The sequence below is a fragment of the Perissodus microlepis genome, chromosome 8 (assembly GCF_051167445.1).
Source record: "Perissodus microlepis isolate ML-2025 ecotype Zambia chromosome 8, ASM5116744v1, whole genome shotgun sequence".
Taxonomy (NCBI): domain Eukaryota; kingdom Metazoa; phylum Chordata; class Actinopteri; order Cichliformes; family Cichlidae; genus Perissodus; species Perissodus microlepis.
Window position 1 is genome coordinate 25,825,808 of NC_140468.1, and position 25,086 is coordinate 25,850,893.

Consider the following 25,086-nt stretch of genomic DNA (forward strand, 5'->3'; position numbering starts at 1 on the left):
TGCTGTGTTTAAACATGTTACCTAAAATGAAGACGCTTTCGTCTGTGCGCCCTTGCTGGTTTATACTTTATCATGGCCATTTTTATAGTGGATTCGGCTTTAGTGAATAGTTATTTACTGACATGATTTTGTGACATGTATCAGGTGCATTTATCTCAGGTGTGTTGCTTGTCGTTCCCACAGCCAGAGAAACTTTCCACTGAAAGCCTGTCAGGGAAAATGGGTGTCAATCAGCAACTGGATGGACTGAGGGATGTTCTGGATCAGCTCCAAGTCGCTCATGTTCCCCAAGCAACGGCCTGATGCAAAACACGGCGTTACTATGGTTGCCGAGACACAATCAGTGCATACAGTCAACGTGACTGACCCGGGCACATGGAGGACCTGAGGGAGTCACCTGCTGCTGAGGACGAGAGACTGGACTATATAGCGGAATGCGTCCTGAGGACTCTTAAACTGAAACAGGACAAATGGCAGAAATGCGTGTCCAGCGAGGACAACAGGCAGGTACTGCAGGAGTTCCTGGACAAAGCCGAGCAGAGGACTCTGGTGGTGTCTGTGACTGCAGGAGGACAGCTACAGACCGCCTCCTCCTTCACTGGCGACTCCAAGAACAAGGCGGTGTACTTCATAAAGCGAACCACAACCACACTGAGTCCCGAATCCATGAAAGAGAATTTGTTTTACGGGGACCTGTCTTATGCTCCACTTGACCAGTTTTCTGCTCTAGTTGAGGAGGTAAGCCACAGAGCAGGGTACGTTAATGATTGTTAGGTGCATGAAGCCCTACCTACCACGACCGAGTACATTAACCTCCTACCTAGACTGCAGTAAGCATGCAGAGCTGCGAGTGAGGGTTCAAATTAAATGACCGCTTTCATCGTGGTCCAAAAACAAAGTACTATTCCTTTTTTATGCTTAAAACAGTACATATTTCAGTAGCAAGTGGATAAGTAGTACTAGGTACAAGTACTTAGGTATTGTACGTAGGTATTTTGCTTGGCGAGGTTTAAGCAGCCAAATTATTGAAATAGCAAAAAGTCAGTGTTATTAAAAATAATGCTTAAATTAAAAATTTAATTTAAACTCTGTAATTGAAAATATTAGTTAATACGTTGCCAAAACTAATATTGTACCTAAATGGTTGACATTGTTTGCCAAAAGTAATTGTTTAACAGTAATATGCATAACACTAATGACCTAAAAGTTTTGTCACAAGTAACGGTTAATGACTGGTGGGGCTAAAATAATTGCTAATGTCAGTCCATAGTTAACTTACACGCCACACTTGAGAAAAATGAGTACTTTTAAAACTTTAAGTCCTTTTCCTAATACTGCTGTCACTCTGTACTTTAAAAGTTTAGTCCATAACATTTTTCCAATTTCTTTAAACTCCTTCAGGTTATAGCTCCACTGCTCTCCAACAGCAACAACTACATTCAGTGGCCACAGGTTGTGGTACAGGATATCAAGTGTCATGTCCACTCCCTTAAGAACAGTGTGTTTGTGGTGTCTGGCCAAATCCAAGGCAAGACTCTGTTGCCTCTTCCCGCAGGCTCGGAGCGAATAGACCGAGCCGCCCTCGAGACAGACAAAAGGTAAGCAGACCGCTGTGACACAAAGGATCGTGTCAATGCATCATTTGTCCAACTCATACATTCTAAAATGCTTTACTTGTGAAACATCACAGGGGGGAAATAGTGGATAAAAGCATCATCCACTCCTTGGAGTCTGCAGTGATAGAGTGGAGCCATCAAATCCGTGATATCCTCAAAAAAGACTCCTCTGAGGCTCTGCTGGAAGGCAGAAACCCCACACCTCACACTGAGTTGCTCTTCTGGAAGAACAGGTCAGCACCTCTGTTATTACACACACAAAGTAGCCAGTGGCAGCTTCTGAGAAGTACTTGTTTCAGTGTCACAAGTGTGAGAAAATAACACAGAAAATAATACAACTTTGAAATACTGAAGGGACCTACGTTTTTGCTAGTGCTTCTAATTTCAGTTTCAAAGTGCCTGTGCTCTCGAGTGAACAATGTAATTTGCAGCCCAGTACTTTCTTTATTTCTTTGCTGAAACAAATCTGCTTATGTAACAGAATTACATCTTATGAGAATTACATGCTAGCAGTCCAGTATGCTCTATTTTTACCATTTGTTTTTCCACTGAAGAAATTAGACAAAAACGAAAAACAACAAAAGTTGTTCCTTTTTCTTAAATACATACTCTAATGCCACCAGCCTTTGGTACATTTTTTATGTTATTCATATGAACAAATTAATGCCAACACATATGGTAGTTCATATTGTGCAGTCTGTAGCTACAAAATTAACGCTGACCCTGCATTAATTGAATTCAGTTCATTTATTTATTTATGTAGCACCAAATCACAACAATAGTTGCCCCAAGGCACTTTATATTGTAAGGTTCTCTACAATAATACAAATGAAAAAGAAAGAAGAACAGAGAATCTGCATTTCTTTTTGATGGTGCAACCCCTTTGGCTTCTTAAAGAATCTTTAAGGAAAATATATGAGAAAATGTTTTGATTTGTTCCTTCAGTTCCAATCTATGTAAAAATTTCTGGATGAATTTCTGGTCTCGGTCTGTAATTCGAATATTTTATAATGTATATTTTATGAATTATGGTCCCAGTAAATGTGGAATAAATTATAAAGCCTGGAATGCTGAAGGTGATTGACATTAGCATATAAATGTGCAGTGAACCAGGTTTTGCTAATGTCTGGTTTCCAAATGGTCCAGAATGGTTTTTATAATTGGCATTTTCTCAGATAATGCTTCCAGGTTTTTAAGAACAGTTTTACACTTCCTGAGTCATTCTTTGCAGTCTTTCAGAAGTGATTCAGGCCCCTGGGAAGCTGCAGTTAAATAGATCCATAAACTTTCCTTGTTTTTCTTTAAGATATGCAGATTTTAAGTGCATCCACTCCCAGTTAAAATCATGCAAGGTGAATAAGATGGCAGCATTGTTGGAGGCTGTGGAGAGCTGCTACCATGCTGCTTTTATGAACATGCAGCAGGATGTCCTTGCAGGTAATCTAACAACAGACAATAAACTTAATGAAGTTTGCTTTCTGAGATGCAATATGTTTTTGTTCTTTAAGGGCCAAAGAACAAGATGCTTTATCTTTTTACTTGTGGTCAAATTGACTTTGATCACATCTTCATTTGCAGCTCTCGAGGAGGCAGAAGACATCTGCACCTACCTGAGACCCCTGCAGCCTCTGTTTACTGACATGGAGAATGTGGAGATTCCTGCTGTCAAGGGTCTAATCGGCCCTTTAATGCACACAGTATGTCTGGTGTGGGCAAACTCAAGATACTACAACACTCCAGCACGGCTGATTGTTCTCCTGCAGGAGACATGTAACCTCCTCATACAGCAGGTCAGCTGCAGTTTCTGCTCTTTGTCTGTATGTTTTGTTGAAATGACTTTTGTCTTCACAATTCAATTCGGTTCAGTTTAAATCCAATTCAGTTTTATTTCTATAATGCCAATTCACAACAACTTTTGCCTCAAGGCACTTTATATTACCAGGTAAACACAATATTAGAGAGAAACCCTAACAATCAAACAAAACCGTGTCACACTATCCCCTATAGACAGGCAAGTGAATGTGTATTACAGCTAGGTTACAGTTGGGCAGTCGGTGTTGCTAAGTAGTTATACTGCAGTGTTTCTGAACTGCGCTTTCAGGGATCACCTGTCACTGCGAAGTGGGTGGGTGATTTTCTTCTTAGAGTTTTTTTTCTGTCTGTAGGTGGAACTTTTTTCTTTGTCTGCTCAGCTATGAAAGTTCATGCTCTGAAACTGTTCTGTTTTATTGTGTTAAGTTTATTGGAAGCAAGTCCCTGTTTTTGCAGCTAAAAATATATAATGTACCAGAAACTCCTTCCCAGGAAAGACCTGGCAGCCACCAGCGTTTACCTGCTGGGCTGTGCATTGGGAAACACTGAGCTGTAGGCTGTCTTTAGATTGCCACTGTGTCCCATGGCATTTAAGTGCCCACACTGCACATGGCAGTTTCAAACTTGGCCTAGATCCCAGAGACCAACCAGTGCTTCTGTCTGGGCTATCTTCTTGTTTGCTGTTGCATATTTTTCTTATCACCACCTGAAACAATATTCACCATATAATGATTATAATATTAAAACTCAGTAGTGAAATTTGGCCATTAAACAACCCAGGTTTTCAAGATTTTGGTGAAAATACACTATTATTTAATGGCCTAACATTGCGGGGAACAGGCTTATTTGCTTTCTTCTCAGAGTTAGATGAAAGGGTCGATATCACATAAAATGCACGAAAGTCACTTTTCTTGCTTTCTTTGCAGCAAACTCAGCAGTAAGAGCTGTGTAATTCATCTTAGATGCAGCATCCTTTTCAATGGATAGAACAGCAGGTCTGCGCAGTCTGCCCCGAGAATGTGATGTGCTCAGATAGCTGACGATTTGTTTCAACTTAGAGAAGCTCTTCTCTCCTGATGCTCCATTTACCGTGATAGGCACAAGAATTCTGACCACATCTTGCAGCTGAGAAATGTTTATCTAATGCCTTTGAGGAAAGAAAAGGTTTGAAGTGCTGTAGTTTTCTTTGGAATTGTAGATCTGAGTGTCCTCAGCTCTATAAAAGGGTCTCTGTGTTTATGTCCTCAGATGCTCTGTGCATATGTAGATGCATTTCTACGTCAGTACATTGCAGTTCTTTAATTAATGCTTTCAATGGCAACTGGTGGTTTAATATATATATTTAAACTATTGGTTGATAAACATGCATATTTATTCATAACTGTTTGATGACAGTTGACTGTAGAGCAGAAGACAAGGAATAAATAAGGAGGTCCATCTGGATTCCTCCGTTTGCAGGAAGTTGCACTCCCTGTACTCGCCTATTAAACAAAACCACTGATGCCACTAAACACAAACGCTAATTACCCATCACATATTTTGTAATCGTATTTTTAAAAAAAGATAATTCTTGTTTCTCCTTTGTCAGGCCCGCATCTATCTAGTACCAGAAGATATTCTGAGAGGAGAGGTTTCTGAGACTGTCCAGAAAATACAGACCACCCTGGAGGTCCTGATTCTCTTCAAGAGCACCTATGAGGACCGGCGGGCCAATATGAGGCAGTACCAGAAGAACGGGAGCTTGGTTAGGCCCTGGGACTTTTCCCCTCTTTTGATTTTCTCCGGACTTGACCGATTTGTTAACAGAGTCAAAATCATTAAGGTGAGTATGGAAATACGTTCTCAGCACCTCTTGGAGAAATGCCAGCATTTTTGGTATGACAGTTGACTGGAGCTTGCCTTCTCTGCAGGATATCTTGTTAACAGCTGTCGACCTGCTGAAGCTTGAGAAACTGGAGATTGGAGGCGTCCGAGGTCGAGCCCTCAGCCAGCAAGTCCAACAGCTCCAGCAGGAATTTACTGACACGTATAAGTTCTTCACAGAGAAGCCCTATGACTGCTTGGATGTAAACAACATGGTACGAATGATTATGATCATAGGATATATGGGGCTCTAGTTCACTTGCCTGCTCCTCTTATTTTACTGAGCATTGTCAAGGTGAATTCCTTTTAAAAGGGCTTTATGAAATATGAAAGGCTACAGGCCCAGCAGAGCTTTTATACCTTCTTCTTATCCTGGCTAACAGCACAGTAGCGTGGTCACCCAGCATCGGTGGAGCAAATTGCTTTTCTGCCAATAAAGTATTTTATTTGTAAATGCCATCTGTTTGCTTATCCAAGGTTTTTGAGACCTATAAGCAAATATAAATTGACTTAACTTGAATATCTCCAATCGCAAATTGTTGAATGGCTTTGAGTCAGTGAATTGTGAAAAGGAATATGCTTTGCTGGCTTTGCATTACATCACACTGTTGTTTGGTATTTTGGCTGTTGGTGTAGCTGAGCTATTTCCTCTGCAGGAGTTTGAAGAAGACGTGAGGCAGTTTAAACTGAAGGTGGATGACATAGACCGAAGACTCGGAGCTATCTTCTGTCAGGCCTTTGATGACGCCTACGGTCTGGAGCATGCCTTTAAGGTCTGGGATCTTTTTCTCAGACACACACACATGCATACACCCACCCGCCCAAACTCACACACGTGCACACACACACATAATCATTAAGCCCTTTGGCATATCTGTTGTCTGCAGGTTCTGGACATGTTTGGCAGCCTGCTGGAGCGCCCGCTACTGGCTACAGATGCTCTGGACAAATACCCTTTGCTTGTGTCTATGTTTGACAAGGAGCTGGACTGCTGTAAAATTCTCTACAACAAACACATTCAAGCTGCTGAGGAGTGGGGTGAGATTCACGACAAAGTCTTTATTTCACAAAAGTCTAATTATAAACAACATTATGATGGTGTTTATTTAAAAAATATGCCACTTTTTAGTCTCACAAACTTGCAAAGAAAGACACAGTCAGCAGTTAATGTTGGTGTCCATGATAACTCTATATTTAAGGTGCATTTATACACCAATACAATACAATTTGAGTCTCAAGGGGAACTTGTCTTTCCCTGTTGAAAAACATCATAAAACTGCTTTTGCTCGGGGTGGAAAAAAGGTTGAGATCAGTGAAGAGTGAGATCCATTACAACCCCTCAAGGATGTTGTCAAAGTTTCTAAAGGAATTAAACGTGGAGTGTTCTTGATTTAAAAACTTCTTAATTGAAACGACCAAGCTCTTTGGAAATTTGCTGAGTTTAAACCCTTAAAACCCCCACACACCCATAGTCCACCCACACAGTTGATTTTCCTGTGTGTGGGTGTGTACATACTGAGCTTAATTAGGGCAGCTGAATCACCCTGTAATTGTTCATCATGTAATCCCCAGTGTAGCTCCTCCCAGCTGCTGATATGAGGTCACGAGGAAACGGCAGTCTTTTGAAATTTGCACTTTAAAGATAATCTTGATAGATTATAGTGTACTGACAAATCTAGCATATGGAAACTATACGACGAGGACACGAGGGGATCTCACATTATTGGGTGGTCGTTGCTCAGTTATGTGCCTTTTTAGTTCAGCTTTTCTCTGAATTTTGGGAGTATCAAAAATTTGGGAAAATTACATATTTAGTAAATTTTTTGTTGTTGTTGTTGGTAAAGCAAACAATTTTACAGTTCAGCCTTGGAATTTTTGCTGTCTGGAATGAGCTTTGGTGATGTGCAAATAGGTTATATCATAGCCCAAAACTCAAGATCTGATGTCTGCAAAGCAACGTCTGGATCAGCCAGACTGGTGATCAGGAAGTCCAAAATTACTGATTAAGTTCAAAATCATGTGTTAGCGGAAATAAAAGGAGGCGAGGTTGGGACTGGCGGTAAGGGTAATCTGGTTTGTTGACTGTCTGTGGCTGGGTTAGAGAAAGGAAAAAATGGATTGAACTAAAAAGCTATCTGTAAAATCTCTATGCAGAAATCTTGAAATTGAAATCGGACAGGCTTGTGGTAATGATGCAAAGTACCAATTCAATTCAGTTTTATTCATACAGCGCCAAATCACAACAACAGTCGCCTCAAGGCACTTTATATTGTAAGGTAGACCCTACAATAATCATTACAAAAAAACAGCACTTTGGGAAAGAAAAACTCCCTTTTAACAGAAGGAAACCGGCAGAACCAGGCTCAGGCAGGGGCGGCTGTCTGCCGTGACTGGTTGGGGTGAGAGAAGGAAGAAGGAAGACAGGATAAAGACATGCTGTGGAAGGGAGGCAGAGATTAATAACAAGTATGATTCAATGCAGAGAGGTCTTTTAACACATAGTGAGTGAAGAAGAAATACTCAATGCATCACAGGACTACCCCAGCAGCCTACACCTATTGCAGCATAACAAAGGGAGGATTCAGGGTCACCTGGTCCAGCCCTAACTATATGCTTTAGCAAAAAGGAACGTTTGAAGCCTAATCTTGAAAGTAGAGATAGTGTCTGTCTCCTGAATCCAAACTGGAAGCTGGTTCCACAGAAGAGGGGCCTGAAAAATGAAGGCTCTCCCTCCCATTCTACTTTTAAATCTCCTAGGAACAACAAGTAGGCCTGCAGTGTGACAGCGAAGTGCTCTAATGGGGTGATATGGTACTATAAGGTCATTAAAATAAGATGGGGCCTGATTATTTAAAGTCTTGTATGTGAGGAGCAGCATTTTGATTTCAACTCTGGATTTAACAGGGAGCGAATGAAGGGAAGCCAATATAGGAGAAATCTGCTCTCTCTTTTACCAGCATCAGTTACTTCCTAAAAGAAAAACTTTTGATGTGTCCTTTAAGTTAGTTTGCAGATTTTAATCACACATGTAGCTGTGTTCTTGTGCTCAGGATTTCCACTGATGAAGCCTAATCATGTACATGTATATCCAGTTGCTGGTACTTGCTGAGGTAATTGAGCCATCAACATGCAGGGATGAGTGTAAAAATATAGGTAATCTAAGGTTCACCTTTAAACACTTACTATAATCAGAGATAACTAATAAAACTGAATGAAACTCATTTATGTATTCAGAGCAAGGAGGCCTATAACGGTCTTGAGCTTGTATAAACTTGAAGTCATCTGTGAGGAGCAGTGGATGAGAAAAAGTTTTTGGTGCTAAAAAAACAAAGCTGCCAAAAGGTAGTACTGACTTGGCAGCGTACCGTGAGTTTGGCACATGTCACAGTTGCTCTTCGTCCCTCCATGAAATAAAAAGAAACTGTGAATTAAATGTTAACTCACAGTTCAAAAAGCTCATTTTAATGTGTGTTTGCTGCAGAGGCTGTATTTATTTACTTCTTCATAAATGACCAAAATATGTAATTTGCCTAAGGGTGCTCAAACTTTGCATAAAACCGCCTATCTGTGTAATTCTATGTGATGATGTTTGACCTCCTCAGGTTCAGCTCCAGTGAATAAGAATATGCCAGCAGTAGCTGGGGGGCTGAGATGGGCCCAGGAGGTGGAGCAGCGCATCCAGACCCCCTTCTTCAAATTCAGACACCTCGCCTATCCGTGAGTCTCACCTCAAATAAAGCAGATTAAAAAATGAAAGTTGATGTGGCCGTGCATTTCCAGTGGCCTCAGTATGAATTAATCACTCTGTGAGCAGTTTTAGAGGCCTCATAAAAATGAGGCTTTAGAATATTGGACCCTGGAAAGATATTGGCTCTACCCTTTGCATGGCTTGTAAAGTTTCATCTTCTCTGCAGGTGCTTGGAGACTGCAGAAGGAGCCAGGGTCATCCAGAAGTATGAGGAGATGATGCAACTGCTGGACAGGTGTGTGCCGCACTTATCTCAGCGTGTTACACTGTGTGTCATCATGCTGAGATGTATGTATTACTGAATAAAAGAACAGAAAGGAAGATTAAACAGAATAGACAGTGAAAGAATATGACACCATTTTATTGGAGTGCATAATAATACTATAAAGGCAGATATTAAATATTAGCTTTAGTCTTTGAAATGTAAATGTTTCCCTGTAATTTCATGCCAACCTTTCTTAAACCCAGCATTTGTGATTTTGTTAGTTGAGTGTAGAAAATTTATGAAGCAGCCCCTGTGGAATAACATGTAGACATGCAGCTCTGGGCATGATTTATGTTCTCATTACTGTGGCACTGCTCTGCAGATTATTTTGCAGGACTCCCATAATCCCATATGCCCTGTCACTGCTTACTGATGCCAAGTGAGAAATGGCCTTATAGACCGCATCCAACATCAAACCCTGCAAGATAAAGCATCCCATTGGGAAGGATATGTTGGGGTTTTTTGTTTGTTTGTTAGTTTTTTGTTTTGTTTTTTGTTTTGTTTTGTTTTTTTGGGGGGGGGCTTGTTTCCTTTTAATCCTGTCCTGTGTTCTGGCAGATTTCGCAATCAGAATTATGATTTAAATACACCGTTGTGCCAAACACATTTCGCTTTTCCTCTTGTTCCGGGTTTATCTGTTTATTTCTTTATTTCTATGCATGTTATTTCACTTACTACACTGTATATGTTGTCTATAGTATGACAATGTCTGAGGCAGTACAGGCAGAAAAAAATAACAAAAGAGAGGGAAAGGATTAGGGAATTAAAAATAGTAATGCACAATGTATTGCCAACTGCCACACCTGTAAGAAAAAACAAACATACAACAGGCATTCGAAAATGCACAGGTACATAAGCCGACAATCTTCTTGTGGTGTGTGTGTGAGTGTGAGAGAGAGAAACTGAGAGAGTGTGAGTGCATTTGTGTCTTTGTCACGAAATGTACTTTAAAATGAGGGTTGGAAGCCAGAATACCACCCTCCCAGGAGTCAAAGGCAGGCAGAGAGCTAACTGAAGACTTAAATCCACACATCTCAGAGAGAGGTCCTAGATGGGGCGCCCATGTCCAAGGCAACGGGCAGTTGATCCCCTAGAGGACGGACACCCCATTGCAAGCCGAGATCAGGGTCCCAGGGTTTCAGGCTCCCAACAACCACCTGGTACCCAGCAGGAAATGCTGTTTGGATGGAATCAAACTGAGCTACACGAGTCAAAGAAACATCACAGAGATAAAAATAATAATAATTGCAAACCATCAACATGTTTTCACTCGTTTTACTGTTGCCAGGTTAGTTAGCTAGGCTAATGCAGTTGAATTAGATTGTGTTACTCTAAATTTCTATTTAATTTCCTGTTATTTTATCTACCTGATAAGATACACTTTAACATAACAAATTTGAGCAAAAGACTTCTCTTGAACAGATTAACACATTGAAATTTTCATGAAGTGAGCATTTATTGCAGGATTTGTTAGACTGCATGAGTGTAAATCATTAGACACTTTGTTAATAGCAGCCTATCACAATAACACACAAAATCCCATTTCTTTAGCTGAATCTAAAAAAAATGATAAGTTTGAGGAAAGTGAAATGGTGAAAGTGGAGGACAAAAGAAGAAGAAGCTACCTACAGCATCTGATAGAGGAAAGTAATGTCCTCAAGAAATAGGAGGGAAAAATCCAGAAAAGATGACCTAAGAGATGAATCTTGACCTTCATTTGATCCATCCACCTTTTCCCAAAACCTCATCAGAAATGGTCATAGTGGAAAGGTGGCTGTCAAGAAACCGTTCTTAATAAGAAAGTACAACATGATGAAGGACTGGTTTAAAAATCAGTGGGAACAGCTCTTATGGAGTAATAAATTCACATTTTTGTTTTAAATCTTTGTCAGTAGGAGGTCAGAGGAGACTTTCAGCAGTGAGTGCGGCAACTCTGTCATGATTTGGGGCTGCATTTCAGCTGCTGGGGTGGTTCTTATCAAAACTAATGGAATTGTGAACACACTACAATCAAATAAAACAATCAGACTTTGATCCAATACCATCTGAAAATCAGCGGTACATTAACCTCAACTGGGGTTGGGAATGGCTTCATTGCATGACAATGATTGCAAACACAGTGAGAATACAGTAAAAGCATACTTAGATAGAAAAAGACACAATGAAACATGAAGTCGGTCTCCCCAAAGACTGAACTTCAACATTACTGAGGCAGCAAAAGTCAGCCAACATCAAAAGAAGAGCTTTGGAATGTCCTTCAAGAAGCCTAGAAACTATTTCTGAAGACTACTTAAATAATTACAAGAAAGTTTGTAAAGCTTTCTTTACAAGAAATTAATTACGAGAAAGCTTGAGTTTGGGTTGTGTTGAAGGATAAAGATAGTCATACCAATTATGAACTTTCAAGGTTGTTTGAATTTTACAGACTCAGTTTCTCCCTTATGTGCCGTATTTCCATATATGTTTACCCATTGCTGCACCTATTTTCAGTTTTCCTAACATTTTGTTAGGAATGCTTGTTAGATGTAAAGAAATGAGGGGTGGCTCAAGATTTTTGCCCAGTACTGTAAGTGCAAGTGAGTAAGTGGGGTGGCTGTAGCTCAGGTGGCAGAGCAGGTCAGCCACTAATCAAAAGGTCGGTGGTTCGATCCCAGGCTGCCTCCTGGCTGCATGCCAAATATCCTTGGGCAAGATACTAGCCCCATGTTTGCCTACTGGTGGTGGTCAGAGGGCCCGGTGGCGCCTGTGTCCGGCAGCCTCGCCTCTGTCAGTGCGCCCCAGGGCAGCTGTGGCTACAATGTAGCTTGCTATCGCCAATGGGTGAATGACTGAATGTAGTGTAAAGCGCTTTGGGGTCCTATGGACCAGAAAAGCGCTATACAAATGCAGGCCATTTACCATTTAAGTGAGGTCTAATTATGCAGGATAATTGAAAGCACCTGTGTCGGCTTACAGGACCTTTAAACCTGTATTCATGAACATTTTCCACAGCAGACGTTTGGATATGCTGCAATAGCATTAGTGTGATAAATATTAAAGAGTGACTTCTTTTGCATACTAACTCAGTGGGACTGAGTCATCATGATTCTCAGTTTGCTTTTAATTAAATTTACTGCTGTGACAACTCAGTGTCTGCCACAAAAAGGTTTCATTATGCAGCAAAACAGCATTAGCTTCTTTTAAAATTAACAGAACTAACATGTTAGTGAACTGCACCCTGTGTTGTTAATAAGTTAATATACATTAAAACTAACAGATGCTAAAACTAAAATTTTCACTAATTTTTATTTTTATTTTTTCAAAAGTTGAGTTTTTATTTTTATTTTAGTGAAGTAAAATATTTTCTTTAACAATTATGTTCACATCTTTTTTCAGAGGTTTGGTATATTGTACCTACGAAGACCTCCGTCTTTATAGTGGCGCTTTTCCATCCGTTTTTTCATCATCTATGGTCGATCCACTATGCATTGTCCATCGTTTCATCAGAGCCCCTCCATGCGTTTAGTAATGTACTTCCTAAGTATTTATGTAGAGTACATAGATTGGAATTCTGCTGCTACATGCTTGTTAAAGATAGTCTGCAGATAGTGCCTATGGCTCTAGTATCTTTGAATCAGGGAGCTTTAGCCTGCTATATGAAGGTGGGCCACCATAAAGGATCATCTTTCTGTTTACTGTTGGGCATTGTAAGCAGCAGTTACTGAGCGCAGTAAAGGTTAACCGTACAGCAACAGACAAAACAGGCTAAAAGGTTCCACCCATTTGTTTGTTAGCTTAAAATACATTGAAAAACATTTGTCTATCAAAGTATTATTTGAACAAATTCATTAAAGAGCCACATGTTTGTTCTCAAATTTGTGTTTTTCCACTTTGAATTAGTGAAGGATAAAAAATGATCACAGCAGGGTTGGAAATGTTTGAAAAGGTGGAATGAATAGTCAGCCCTTACTGCTGCGGAAGTGTAGATGCGTGTGTGCACGTGTATGCGTGGTAGTATGTGAATGAAATCCACACACACTTACAGATTCCCATGCAGAAGCCCATTCCTTATGCCTCACAGACTTAATATCACTCCTTCACTTCATGTCCCCGCAACCACAGTAATGAGATGATGAACAACACCAGTTCTTTGCCCTCAATTTACTCCCATCAGAAATTAGAGCCCTTGTTATGCTGTAATAATCATCGCCGTTGCCTCCGATGAATGCCACCGTTATTATACACATTCTAGTCAGGAACAGAATGGGCATCCTCACTCATTACCCCCACAGACAAAATGTAGTGTGATTTATGACCATGACCAAAGCATTTGATTGCCTCTGCGTCTGCGGTGCCACTATCAGGAAATGAAGCTCACAGCTGAAATCCAATAAGGAGCACACAGCGCGCACTGAAGTTCTCATCATAATCGTAGCTATTTACAGATTGATATAGCTGTACAGAGCCCTGACATATTGTCTGTTCCCTGCCTCTTGCAGATGAATCAGCGTTTATCCTCATATTACCTCCCCGCACGCCTGCATCTAACCCTCCTCACTCCTCTCCCTTTATCCTTATTGTGTGCTTGATGCAGATGAGCGATTCACGCCTCTCATTCTGTTTACAACCATGGAGAAATGGGAGAATGGCTCAATCATATGCCTTTTAGCGTCTTGTTTTGCTGTTTATGTTAATTTCCATGATATGAGACATTTTTGTGCCGGTGGCCTTAAATTAAAAACCTGGCCCTGATAATGGGAATTTGAAACAATGTTATACTCTGATGGTAAAAGTGCAAATTGTTTTTCTGTTGTAATAACTTTTGCTCGATTGTCATCGCGCGTCTGCTTTTTTGTTTGCTGTTTTAGATATTCCACCAGCTTGTATGAGACATGGACAGAGACTGTTGGTGAGAGTTCTCAGTACAACCTCAGCCTGCCGTTAATCAAACGGGACCCGGACACTCAGCTGATCACAGTCAACTTTAACCCACAGGTCTACATTAGCTCCCACACAGTTTGAAAAGCTGATGGGCTTGTGCTTTTTGTAATGAGATATATTAGAGTGGTGATATATCAAGCTCATTTATTTTCATCTTCCTCATTAGTATGGTCAGTATTTCAGTTTTTAATTGAAATGATATAATGGGTTATAATTATGGGCCAAAGTGATTTTATCTTTTCTAACATCATGAATTTTTAAAAAATGATCATCGGCTTGTACTGATCAGACCAATTTTAATGTCTTGATATATGTTTCAGTGCTTCTAATGTACTTTTTAATCTCTTCCTAGCTGGCGGCTGTGCTTAGAGAGGTGAAGTACTTAGTGGCAAGACAGACTGAAGCCATCCCTGAAACTGCAGTGCAGATCTACACCATCAGGGGGCAGCTGTGGCAGTATGTGGCTAACCTTGAACTCACTGTGGACCGATATAATAAGGTTGGATCAGATTAGGTTGCAAGTTTTCAAACTGTGATGTGGAAATTTATCATCAAAAAAATAAATATATTCTGATGAGCTTTAAAGTGACCACCGTTATTCTTCAACACAGCCTGAACTCTTCTAAACAAGCCTTCGTGTGATTTCTTTAGGAATAGTTCTGATTTTTGAAGACCACTGTGCTTTACACTCTCTGTAGACACTCTCTGTAATACCTCGCTCCTGACCTCTGATACTAACCAAAAACCTCAAATTTGGATTCATCATTGTTATTAACCTTTTAAGCACCCACGCACCCAAAGATGGGCGCAAAAGGGAGGAGATCGTGGAGATCAGAAAACCGCTGGGGGCTTAATAGGTTATGTCCAGTTTTTGTGTAATATGGCTTAGCTCAGCTATTTCTCCTCCCTATACTTCCGTCAATTTTGACAAGAGCTCCAAGACCGCTGCCTGAAATGCAGTCCCCAAACATGAATCCTGTCATGTGCTGTAGAACATTTTCCAGGCCTGAGGAGCCCATGTCCAAAGAAAGCTTTTTAGCACCTTCAGGAGTCCTAGAGAACTAGATCACTTTAAAAAAACAAAGAAGCTCCTTGAAAGCAGAATAGAAAAAACAGTATAGCTTCTTGCTCTGTGACAGGAAGTAAGCAAGTAAGGTGGGAGGCAAGAGGAGACGACATCTTGGTGAACGCGTCTGTGACTGCTGTGCATAGAGCAAAATGCCGCTCATTTGCAGCTCTGAAGTGCCTCCCATAATTTAAATTTTCTCCAGCATAAATATTCAGTATATTAGTTGCCAGCAACAACCGTGGTCTAAACCCTGGCACCAAGTCAGGGTTTGTTTGTTCGTGAATCACTGCTAGCAGGTACTCGACTCTGTTTACCACATGAGCTTTGCTTTTGTAGAAATGCTCCAGCAAAATTTTCCAGTCAGATTTGACCTTCATCAAAGTCACTCAGAGGAAAGTGCATGATAGAGGGTGACACTGAAGAAGGCGCTAGAAATCTTAAGGAAACATCTAGAGGAACATGATTTTCAAGCACAATGTCAAAGAATAGAATTTACAATAACTTGTTAATAACTACAATATAAATTATGAATGCATATATAATATATAATAGAACAGAAATATAAGGCTGACATGATGTCATCAAGGCTGGATATGTTGAGAAGCTATCCTCTCAAATTATTTAACATGTAAATTATTTAACACAGTAAAATAATCTATGAGCTCGGGACATTGTGCCTGGGTGGAGCACTATCAGATAATGGAGAAGAATAGCTCTGTGACATGCACATTGCAATTAGACATGTCCTTATCTTTTTGGAGACTAGCACTATCAAAAATATACAGAATTATTTACCATTGTACAGTGATGTGCAAAAGTCGTGAGCCACAGTTCTGAGGTTTAGCTGAATCTATGATAAATGTCAAAGATAACAAACTCTGGCAGGGAAAAGTCGTGTTTTTGCACCAACAAGGTGATTCCCAAAGAGCTATTAGCAAAAACTTTGGCACATCTCGACACAGTGTGCAGTGTGTCTTTTAAAAACATGGCCAAGTGGAGGACAAAAGAATTGGCAAATGCACAGAATCTGAAAGTCACGTCCTTAAGACACAGGAAAAAATCCCACAAAACACTGACACAGGCCTTTGCTGGATTATTTCAGAAATGTATTTATTAGCTGAATTACTTAGTACATAGTCTGCATTTATCAAAGACACCTTCACAGTTTTAATAAAAACTAAGCATTAGGGCAAAATGGCAGTTTCAGTAATGCGCCATGAAACAGTATACAGTTTCGTTGTGTAATTAATTCAGCCACACAAAGCTCAACTACACGTATTACAGCCACCTCAACGACATGATTACATTTTTAAAAATGTAGAAATCCAGTGCTACAGGTAGGCAAAAGTTCAAGTCCAATTAAGTCATGACAGCATGGAACAATGCAGAAATAGTGACTATAATGAGGACGACATGCCGTGTTGACGCTCTGGGCTTGTGCTTGGCCTTTTTGTAGAAATGATATTTAAATGATTTTTCTGTACTCACTTAGTGGGAGCAGAAAATCAGGTCTCTCTCTTTTTTTCCTCTGCTGTTTGGCTGTAGGTGGTGCACTCCGTGCTTGATGTGGAACGTCCTCTGATTCAGGGCCAGCTCAGCGACATCGACGCTCAGCTCAGAAAGGCAGAGGACAGTCTGAACTGGAACAGCCAAGGTCTGCACATTTACTGATTAGTAGCCAATACAGCTCCGGACAAATGACACATTTAAATATGTCAATTTCTGCTGTCAGTCTAGTGACATTAGTTACGACAGTACTCAACTGACACCACAGTACAATGGAGATGGCATCACTTTGCTGAAGAAATTATGCAAACCCAGTACTTTTATTTCTTTAAGTGTTCTGTGAGTATTGAGATTGACAGAGTTTAGTGCTGATAACATCCCTGCAACACTAAATGGACGTCATGTCTATGATTGAACCGTGTTTTCCATTCTTTTACCGACACTTTGCAGCAATGATACGGCTTCCTTCTTTCATTGTTACAGCATGTTGGATCATTTTGACATTCCATTACTTATGTACTTTAATTTAACCCAGAAGACAAATGTGTTGAAATATTGTGAAGTGGCAATGTTTTTATTTATGTCTTAAAGAAAAGCAGCAGATTTCTTTGTATTTAAGCTGTTGCTGACCAATCACAGCTCTTTGCATCTTTGCAAACACAGATTTTTAAGTAGATGTCTGCTACTGAGCTTTGTTCAAAAGAGAAACAATGCAGTACTCGGTGTTATATAATATCTCAGGCTGATTGCTGCTGAAATTTATTGAAAATTAAGCACAAAGCTAGTCAAATATTTCCATCTGACTTGTTCAAAAACAAAACAAAAAAACAGCATGTACGTTTCTGATGGAGAAACTGTGTTTTCAAAAGGGTTTTTTATTCCTCATCTTAACAACATACTCTGTATTTAACGTGGAGTGGAAACAGTGGCAGTAAATGAGGAATGAGATTCCTGAGGGGAACCAAAAACTACACAGCATTTTATAGAGTTAACCGAAGAGCAGGGGGTCTGGCTTAGCTCTGTCCAAAGTCACTTGATTCACTTCATATACATTTGTAGTTATGCTGGTGTTACTCTTGGCAAGCAGTGCTTTCCTTGATTTTGTTGACAGTGTGGTTGCCAGGTTGGTTACTATGCCTGCACACAGACTTTAATAATTTACACTGTGTTCACATCTTGATTGCTAAGCAGTGATATTAATTCTTGCCGTGTGATATTTCCTTTATTCTGTTTATAAAGTCCTGTAAATAATTTATTACCACCGCCAAAGCGGTTATGTTTTTAGGTAGTTTTTGTTTTGGGTGCTTGTGTATCATCATCCTGTCTGAATTAATTTTAAATGAAAAGTTTTAAATGAATTATAAGATAAAATGTTTTAGAGATGTAGAGTGGGGTCATGTTAACGATCTATTAAAATTTGGCTTATATTTGGCTTCGCAAATTGACCAAATGCCTCATAATTTAGCATACTTGAAAGAAGTTTTGCCTTCACCCTCTACATCTTCCTGAGTGCCTCTCTCAGCCTTTGGTATTTCTTGAGGTTCTCGTGGTCCTTCTTCCTGATATATCAACATCTATCACTGTGGCCATCGTCCACTGTTTGTCCACCACCACTATATTGGAGGTTAACCAGTCACCAGTTTGTCCATCAGTGTCTGGAAGTCCCACAGAATTTTAGCTCCATCATTCTCAACCATCCTGGGGGGGTTGCATTCTATTTTGACCTCGGGACTTCCAGGCCATACTCGACAGAGATGTTCTTGTATATTATGCTGGCCACTTGGTTATGGTGTTCCATGTATGCCCTGCCTGGTAGCATCTTACACTCTGCTGTTATGTGCTGGATTGATTCCGGGGCATCTTTACACAGCCTGCACCTGGGGTCTTGCCTGGTGTGGTAGACCGCAGCAAATATTTTCTGGCACAACTTCACCTACTTCCAAGGTGCATGGAGAGGATGAGAAACTCACAACGCAGGGGCTCCAGCAACACTTAAAAATAAAGAGGAACAACTTTATTAACTGACCAACGCGTTTCAGCTTGTGGCCTTTGTCAGGGTCATCATCTGGTGTGGTAGACCCCAGCCTCTAAGATAAGATAAGATCACCTTTATTAGTCCCACACGTGGGAAATTTGTTTTGTTACAGCAGAAAGTGGACAGTGCAAAAGTTATATAGCAAAAATTAGAATACAATACGGATAATATACTGTACACAACTGTACAGAATAGAATAGAATAAAATAAAATACTATATACAGTAGAATAAAATAGAATAAAATATACAATAGGATAAAAATAGAATACAATTTCTATTTACAACTGAGTAAAAATACAACTTTGTCAGAAAGGAGTATTGCACTTAGTCTTATTGCACATGTGTGGGTTTGTGTGTGTTTGATCAGCTGCAAAAGTCTTTGTTGTGGAGTCTGACAGCAGCGGGGAGGAAAGACCTGCGAAATCTCTCCGTCCCACATCGTGGGTGCTGCAGCAGCCACTGAAGGAGCTGCTCAGTGCTGTCACAGTCTCCTGCATGGGGTGGGAGATGTTGTCCAACAGGGATGACAGCTTAGCCACCATTCTCCTGTCACTCACCACCTCCACTGGGTCCAGGGGGCATCCTAAAACAGAGCTGGCCCTTCTAATCAGCCTGTTCCTTCACTCCAAAAGACCTGAGTCTCCGCAGCAGGTACAGCCTGCTCTGTCCTTTCCTGTAGTCTGAATTATGAGTCCAGTCCAGTTTGTTGTTCAGATGAACACCAAGATACCTGTAGCTGTCTACAGCCTCAATGTCCATACCCTGGATGTTCAGTGGTTGCAGTGGAGGATGTTTGTGCCTGCGGAAGTCTACCACCAGCTCCTTGGTTTTATTAGTGTTGATCTGGAGGTAGTTCAGCTGGCACCAGTCCACAAAGTCTTGGGTCAGTCCTCTGTACTCCTTGTCGTCCCCATCAGTGATGAGGCCGACTATTGCAGAGTCATCAGAGAACTTCTGCAAGAAGCACTGGGTGGAGTTGTGGAGAAGTCTGCAGTTTAGATGGTGAAGAGGAACAGAGCCAGAACCGTTCCCCGTGGGGCCCCCGTACTGCAGACGACCCTGTCCGACACACAGCCCTGAGTCCTCACATACTGTGGTCGGTCGGTGAGGTAGTCCAAAATCCAGGTAGTGAGGTAATGGTCCACTCTATGTCTGTGAAGGTTCTCAGTCATCCAGGTCATCGTAGTCAAAGGAGCTTGCAAAGAAAAGCGTCTGGACTTCTTTAAGTTACTTGAAGACGTTTCACCTCTCATCCCAGAAGCTTCTTCAGTTCTAAGGTCAAATGGTGGAGAGTCCCAGATATAAACCTAGTGGGAGTATCCCCCCACAGAGGGACAAAAGGACCCCCTGATGATCCTCTAATCGCCTGAGCCAAGGTGTGAAACTGGGTGTGGGTCCCAATCAGCCAGAGTTTCGGGTGTGTTCATTGTGATAAGGTGATAAGGTGATGATTTAATGTGATAAGGTGGGGCCAGGTTTCACAATGAACACACCCGAAACTCTGGCTGATTGGGACCCACACCCAGTTTCACACCTTGGCTCAGGCGATTAGAGGATCATCAGGGGGTCCTTTTGTCCCTCTGTGGGGGGATACTCCCACTAGGTTTATATCTGGGACTCTCCACCATTTGACCTTAGAACTGAAGAAGCTTCTGGGATGAGAGGTGAAACGTCTTCAAGTAACTTAAAGAAGTCCAGACGCTTTTCTTTGCAAGCTCCTTTGGTCCACTCTATGGATCTTGTGCTCAGAGCTTTTTAAAAAATAAAAAAAGGAAAACTAAATACAAAACACAAGAGACAGGACACTACCAAAATAATAATAATAATGAATAAGAAATATATAAATAAATAAGAAATAAAACAGGTAAACCTAAAATACCTGACACAGACATGGAGACACAGGGAACATAGGGGAGGCAGGGTATTTTGTCTTGTAAAGAGCTATATGTTTAGTATATCTGGCTAATCATTAGTGCCTCTGTGGACAGCCAGGCATTTTTATGTATCTGTGCTCCTGATTTGCCCACAGCTCAGACTGATGACAATGAAATTGCTTTACTTTTGCAGCAAAAGAGTTTCGCTTGAATCGCTCTGAATCATCTCTATGCTTTCTACCTGCTAATTTTATGAAGACACACACACACACACACACACACACACTCATGAAATTGAATTTTCCAATTGAATATATTAAAATAGCAGACAGAATTTATCAGCGATGAATGTTTTTTAACCTCGTGAACCAAAGCTGAAAGTCCTGACTGTAAGTCATAGGACTGCAAACTGAATATGTTAAACAGCAAAAATAACAGAAATATTTTGTGTCCTAAAAATGTGACCCTGACTCAATGTTTGCTGTATTACAGTAGATGCATGATTACAAACAGCAATGCAGAGTGATCAGGCAGTTATCATTTCTATGAATATTCACAGATGATGAGATAAACATGCTTTCCTCATTCTTCCCGTCATGGCCCTCTGTGCCATTTCCAGAGCAGAGCAGTGTGCTCTGACACGCAACGTGAACAGAGAGGCTTTGCTTTTTGAAAAGCGCATGAAATAAGAATAGGAGAGGTTTTTAATCATTGATTAGCTTTGACTGACTCAGAGCAGGCAGGCACGTTGCTAGTTTCTTCGACTTCAGGATTCCCTGAGGATTGTAGCACAAATGAGAGGACTGTTGACGATACGAGCCAATGCACTCGAAGGTGTTTGGGGACAAAGTCACAGTTCCTCTGCAGACCATACACTACATTCACTTATCTGCCTTATGTTAATATCTCTCTCTCTCTCTCTGTGTGTGTGTGTGTGTGTGTGTGTGTGTGTGTGTGTGTGTGTGTGTGTGTGTGTGTGTGTGTGTGTGTGTGTGTGTGTGTGTGTGTGTGTGTGCATAGGTCCCGAAACTCATGTTTACATCATGAGACTTACATTTTTCATCTGTGTGGTTGACCCAGGCAGGATTATTCAATGACAAATGTATCTGTGTGAATACATTTTGAAAAGTGATAAAGTGACTGTCCCAAGTCTGACAACAATAGGATTTATTCTCTGTTTGGCCCATAGAAGTCTAAAAGAAGGACACATTTAGTGCTAAATAACAGAATTATTATTATTACCACCAAAACTGAAACATAAGCCTCTTGAATGGTTTGTATTACACACATCTGTAATATTAGTCTGATAATCTGAGATAGATGCTCAAAAAGACAATAATAATAATGGATTGCATTTATATAGCGCTTTTCAGGACCCCTCAAAGCGCTTTACAATACCACTATTCATTCACTCTCACAGTCACACACTGGTGGAGGCAGCTACAGTTGTAGCCACAGCTGCCCTGGGGCAGACTGCCATATCGCGCCATCGGCCCCTCTGGTGAAGTGTCTTGCCCAAGGACACAACGACCGAGACTGTCTGAGCTGGGGCTCGAACCGGCAACTTTCCGATTACAAGACGAACACCCAACTCTTGAGCCACGATCGCCCCCACGATCGACACCATCAGCAAAGAGTAAAGAGTCCAGTTTAAATAAATGGAAAATGGACTGTTCTTATATTGTGCTTTTCTACTCTACTGGAGCATTGCATGTATGTGTTCTAGCTGTCCTGTTGGCATTTAATTGTATTTTACAGAAAACAAACCCTGCCTTATTAAAATGACTGAGTACAACTTCTTAAAAATCCATATATACAGAATAAGCTCCTCTAAGGATATTTTCTTTAAAAGTTCAAAAGTGATTGTTTCTCCCTGACTGATAATTCTGGTAAAAGCCAGTAAGTTCTCAGGAAATATAGCAGTATTTTTGACAACCGGGATACTATAAATGTGACTCCCTGTTCGTTCTTATGAAACTTTCATGAGCTTCTTTTGGCTTCTGCATTTTGAGGGCACAGAGCGTGCACATGAGATTTCCTCTGTCTAAGCGAATGGCTTCCTTTTAGCTCCCTGAATACATGTATATAAACTGAATAAGATAAATTAATCATACAGATTTGTCAGACTTGCTTAATTATACCAGACCTAACAGGTCAAAGTCTGATAAGAAAGATAGTCATTAAATGCTTCGGTGACACGAAGTGAATTCATTATTTTACAGCAGCACCTTTTTTTAATCATATTCTTTGGGACGTACAGTTAAAGAATGTGATGATATATAACCTTACACTGTATGTCCTGAAAAGCAGGAAGGGCTACTTTTGTTAAAAGTTAAGCCTTTTTCTGCATTTATTTACAGGTCAAATGCACTTTTGTGCCATGCAGAGGTTGTGGAGTTTTTAAAAATCTCATTAAAATGTTCTTGCAACCACAGAGCCACAAAGAGAAAACTACGAAATGCTGAAGTTAGTTAGTTACCCTTATTAGTTTTTATTTTAAATGCAGAAGTCAGCTTAAAAATGAGCCTCTAGTTTCATTCAGGTGATACTTAATTCAGAAGTGCAACTACAAAAATCAATTAAAAAAGAAAATGAGTATACATACAGTACTTATCAAAGGCCTTAGGATCTGAAATTAAAGGAAGGATACTTTCAAACCTCATGCAGTGAGATTTTTTTTTTTCAATTAAGTTAACCCACTGCGAAGAGAAAAATATTTAAATTTAACTGTAATTGTTGTGAGCACAAATTGCCTTGTTTTTAAGGTACTCGGCAGGTGGGATGGTAGAAGTATTTTACAGAACTCACTGTCCATCCATCCATTCGCTTCCGCTTATCCTTTTCAGGGTCGCAGGGGGCGCTGGAGCCTATCCCAGCTGTCATAGGGCGAGAGGCCGGGTACACCCTGGACAGGTCGCCAGTCTGTCGCAGGGCCAGACAACCATTCGCACTCACATTCATACCTAGTGACAATTTGGATTATCCAATTAACCTATCCCCACAAGCTGCATGTCTTTGGATGGTGGGAGGAAGCCGGAGTGCCCAGAGGGAACCCACGCAAACACGGGGAGAACATGCAAACTCCACACAGAAAGACCCCGGCCTGATGTTGGAATTGAACTCAGGACCTTCTTGCTGTGCGGCAACAGTGCTAACCACCGTGCCACCGTGCTGCCTCAGAACTCACTGTCTTGTCTCTATTCATGTAGCTGTTTAGATCAGGTCACTGTGGGAGCCATGTCATCTGTTGCACAACTCCTTATTCTTGTGTCTCGAAGTTAGTTATTTATGACTCCGACTGCATGCTAGGGCTTGTTGTATCAAGCCACAGAATACATTTGGGGCTGATTGTTAGATGAAAAAGGTATCGAAGAACTGTATACAATCACAAAATCACAAAATGCAATCACAACGGTGTGGTGTAGTAAGTCATGAGATTCAGTCATGAGCTGAGTATGGACAGCTGTGTGCAGTACTTCTTAGATTAGACTTTAGTGAAAGCAGGTAATATATGGACCCATAACTGCCTGTGGTGGCCCACAATTCCTTCTGTATCCTTGTACATTTTCTTTAGCTCAGAGCAGTATTAGGAGTAATTGCACTGATCACTGCATACAGTAAAGACAATGAGACAGTTATGACAGAAGTTTGAATAAACAAGATGTATTTTGCACTTTAGTAAGGCAATTCCAAGTTTAAAAAAATAGTTAATGTTAGAAAATAGTCTCATTATGACATTAGAAAGAAGACTTCCTCTTTTGGAGCTAGCTAAAATCTCTTTGGGGGGCATCAGTAAGTTTTTCTTTATATCAAACACTCTGTATTGTTTTAGCTGGACAAAGTCATGTTTGTAAGAAAACCTTTTGTATCTGTGTTCAACCAAAGGATGAACCACATTTATATGAAAGGATCATAAAAATCATACAACCTTTGAACTTCAGTTTTCATTTTCAGTATATTTACAGACTTTTACAGACACTGAATATGTATTTTGTTAAATATTGGCAAAATATGATAGTGTGGTTTGGAGCTTAGATTCTGTCAAACCTTTTTAAGACACCCACAGCTGGGAGCTCCCTGTCAATCAGCAGGGAAAATCATATGCTGATTATACCTGTGCCTTAGTGCAGATATTTTAATACAGCCTCAACTTTAGGTTTGATTTATTTATCCATCCATCCACCTATCCATCAGTTTTCTGCTGCATATCTAGATGTGGTTTGTGAGGGAAGCAATGTAAGTAGAGAAGTCCACTGTTTATTATTACTGCTACCTTAATGATAATGTAAATGTGGTTCGTGCAGCTGTCAGGTAATTGCTGATAATTACACAGCACCAACCAGTTTAATGCTGAAAAGCTGTTGAAACTGGAGCTTT

General features: G+C 40.5%; 1 protein-coding gene across 1 annotated transcript in view; it reads left to right on the forward strand.

Moving 5' to 3' along the window:
• Positions 1-359: 359 nt before the first annotated feature.
• The window catches only part of dnah9 (dynein, axonemal, heavy chain 9), a 164,070-nt gene continuing 139,343 nt past the window's right edge, over positions 360-25,086 (forward strand). Inside the window, exons 1-14 of the mRNA XM_084938413.1 lie at positions 360-738; positions 1,402-1,598; positions 1,691-1,849; positions 2,923-3,053; positions 3,195-3,406; positions 5,017-5,250; positions 5,339-5,506; positions 5,948-6,064; positions 6,179-6,329; positions 8,894-9,008; positions 9,206-9,274; positions 14,152-14,278; positions 14,577-14,723; positions 16,839-16,947. Of these exons, the coding sequence (XP_084794539.1) occupies positions 376-738; positions 1,402-1,598; positions 1,691-1,849; positions 2,923-3,053; positions 3,195-3,406; positions 5,017-5,250; positions 5,339-5,506; positions 5,948-6,064; positions 6,179-6,329; positions 8,894-9,008; positions 9,206-9,274; positions 14,152-14,278; positions 14,577-14,723; positions 16,839-16,947 (2,299 nt within the window). The 5' untranslated portion in view covers positions 360-375. The remainder of the gene's footprint in view (positions 739-1,401; positions 1,599-1,690; positions 1,850-2,922; positions 3,054-3,194; positions 3,407-5,016; positions 5,251-5,338; positions 5,507-5,947; positions 6,065-6,178; positions 6,330-8,893; positions 9,009-9,205; positions 9,275-14,151; positions 14,279-14,576; positions 14,724-16,838; positions 16,948-25,086) is intronic.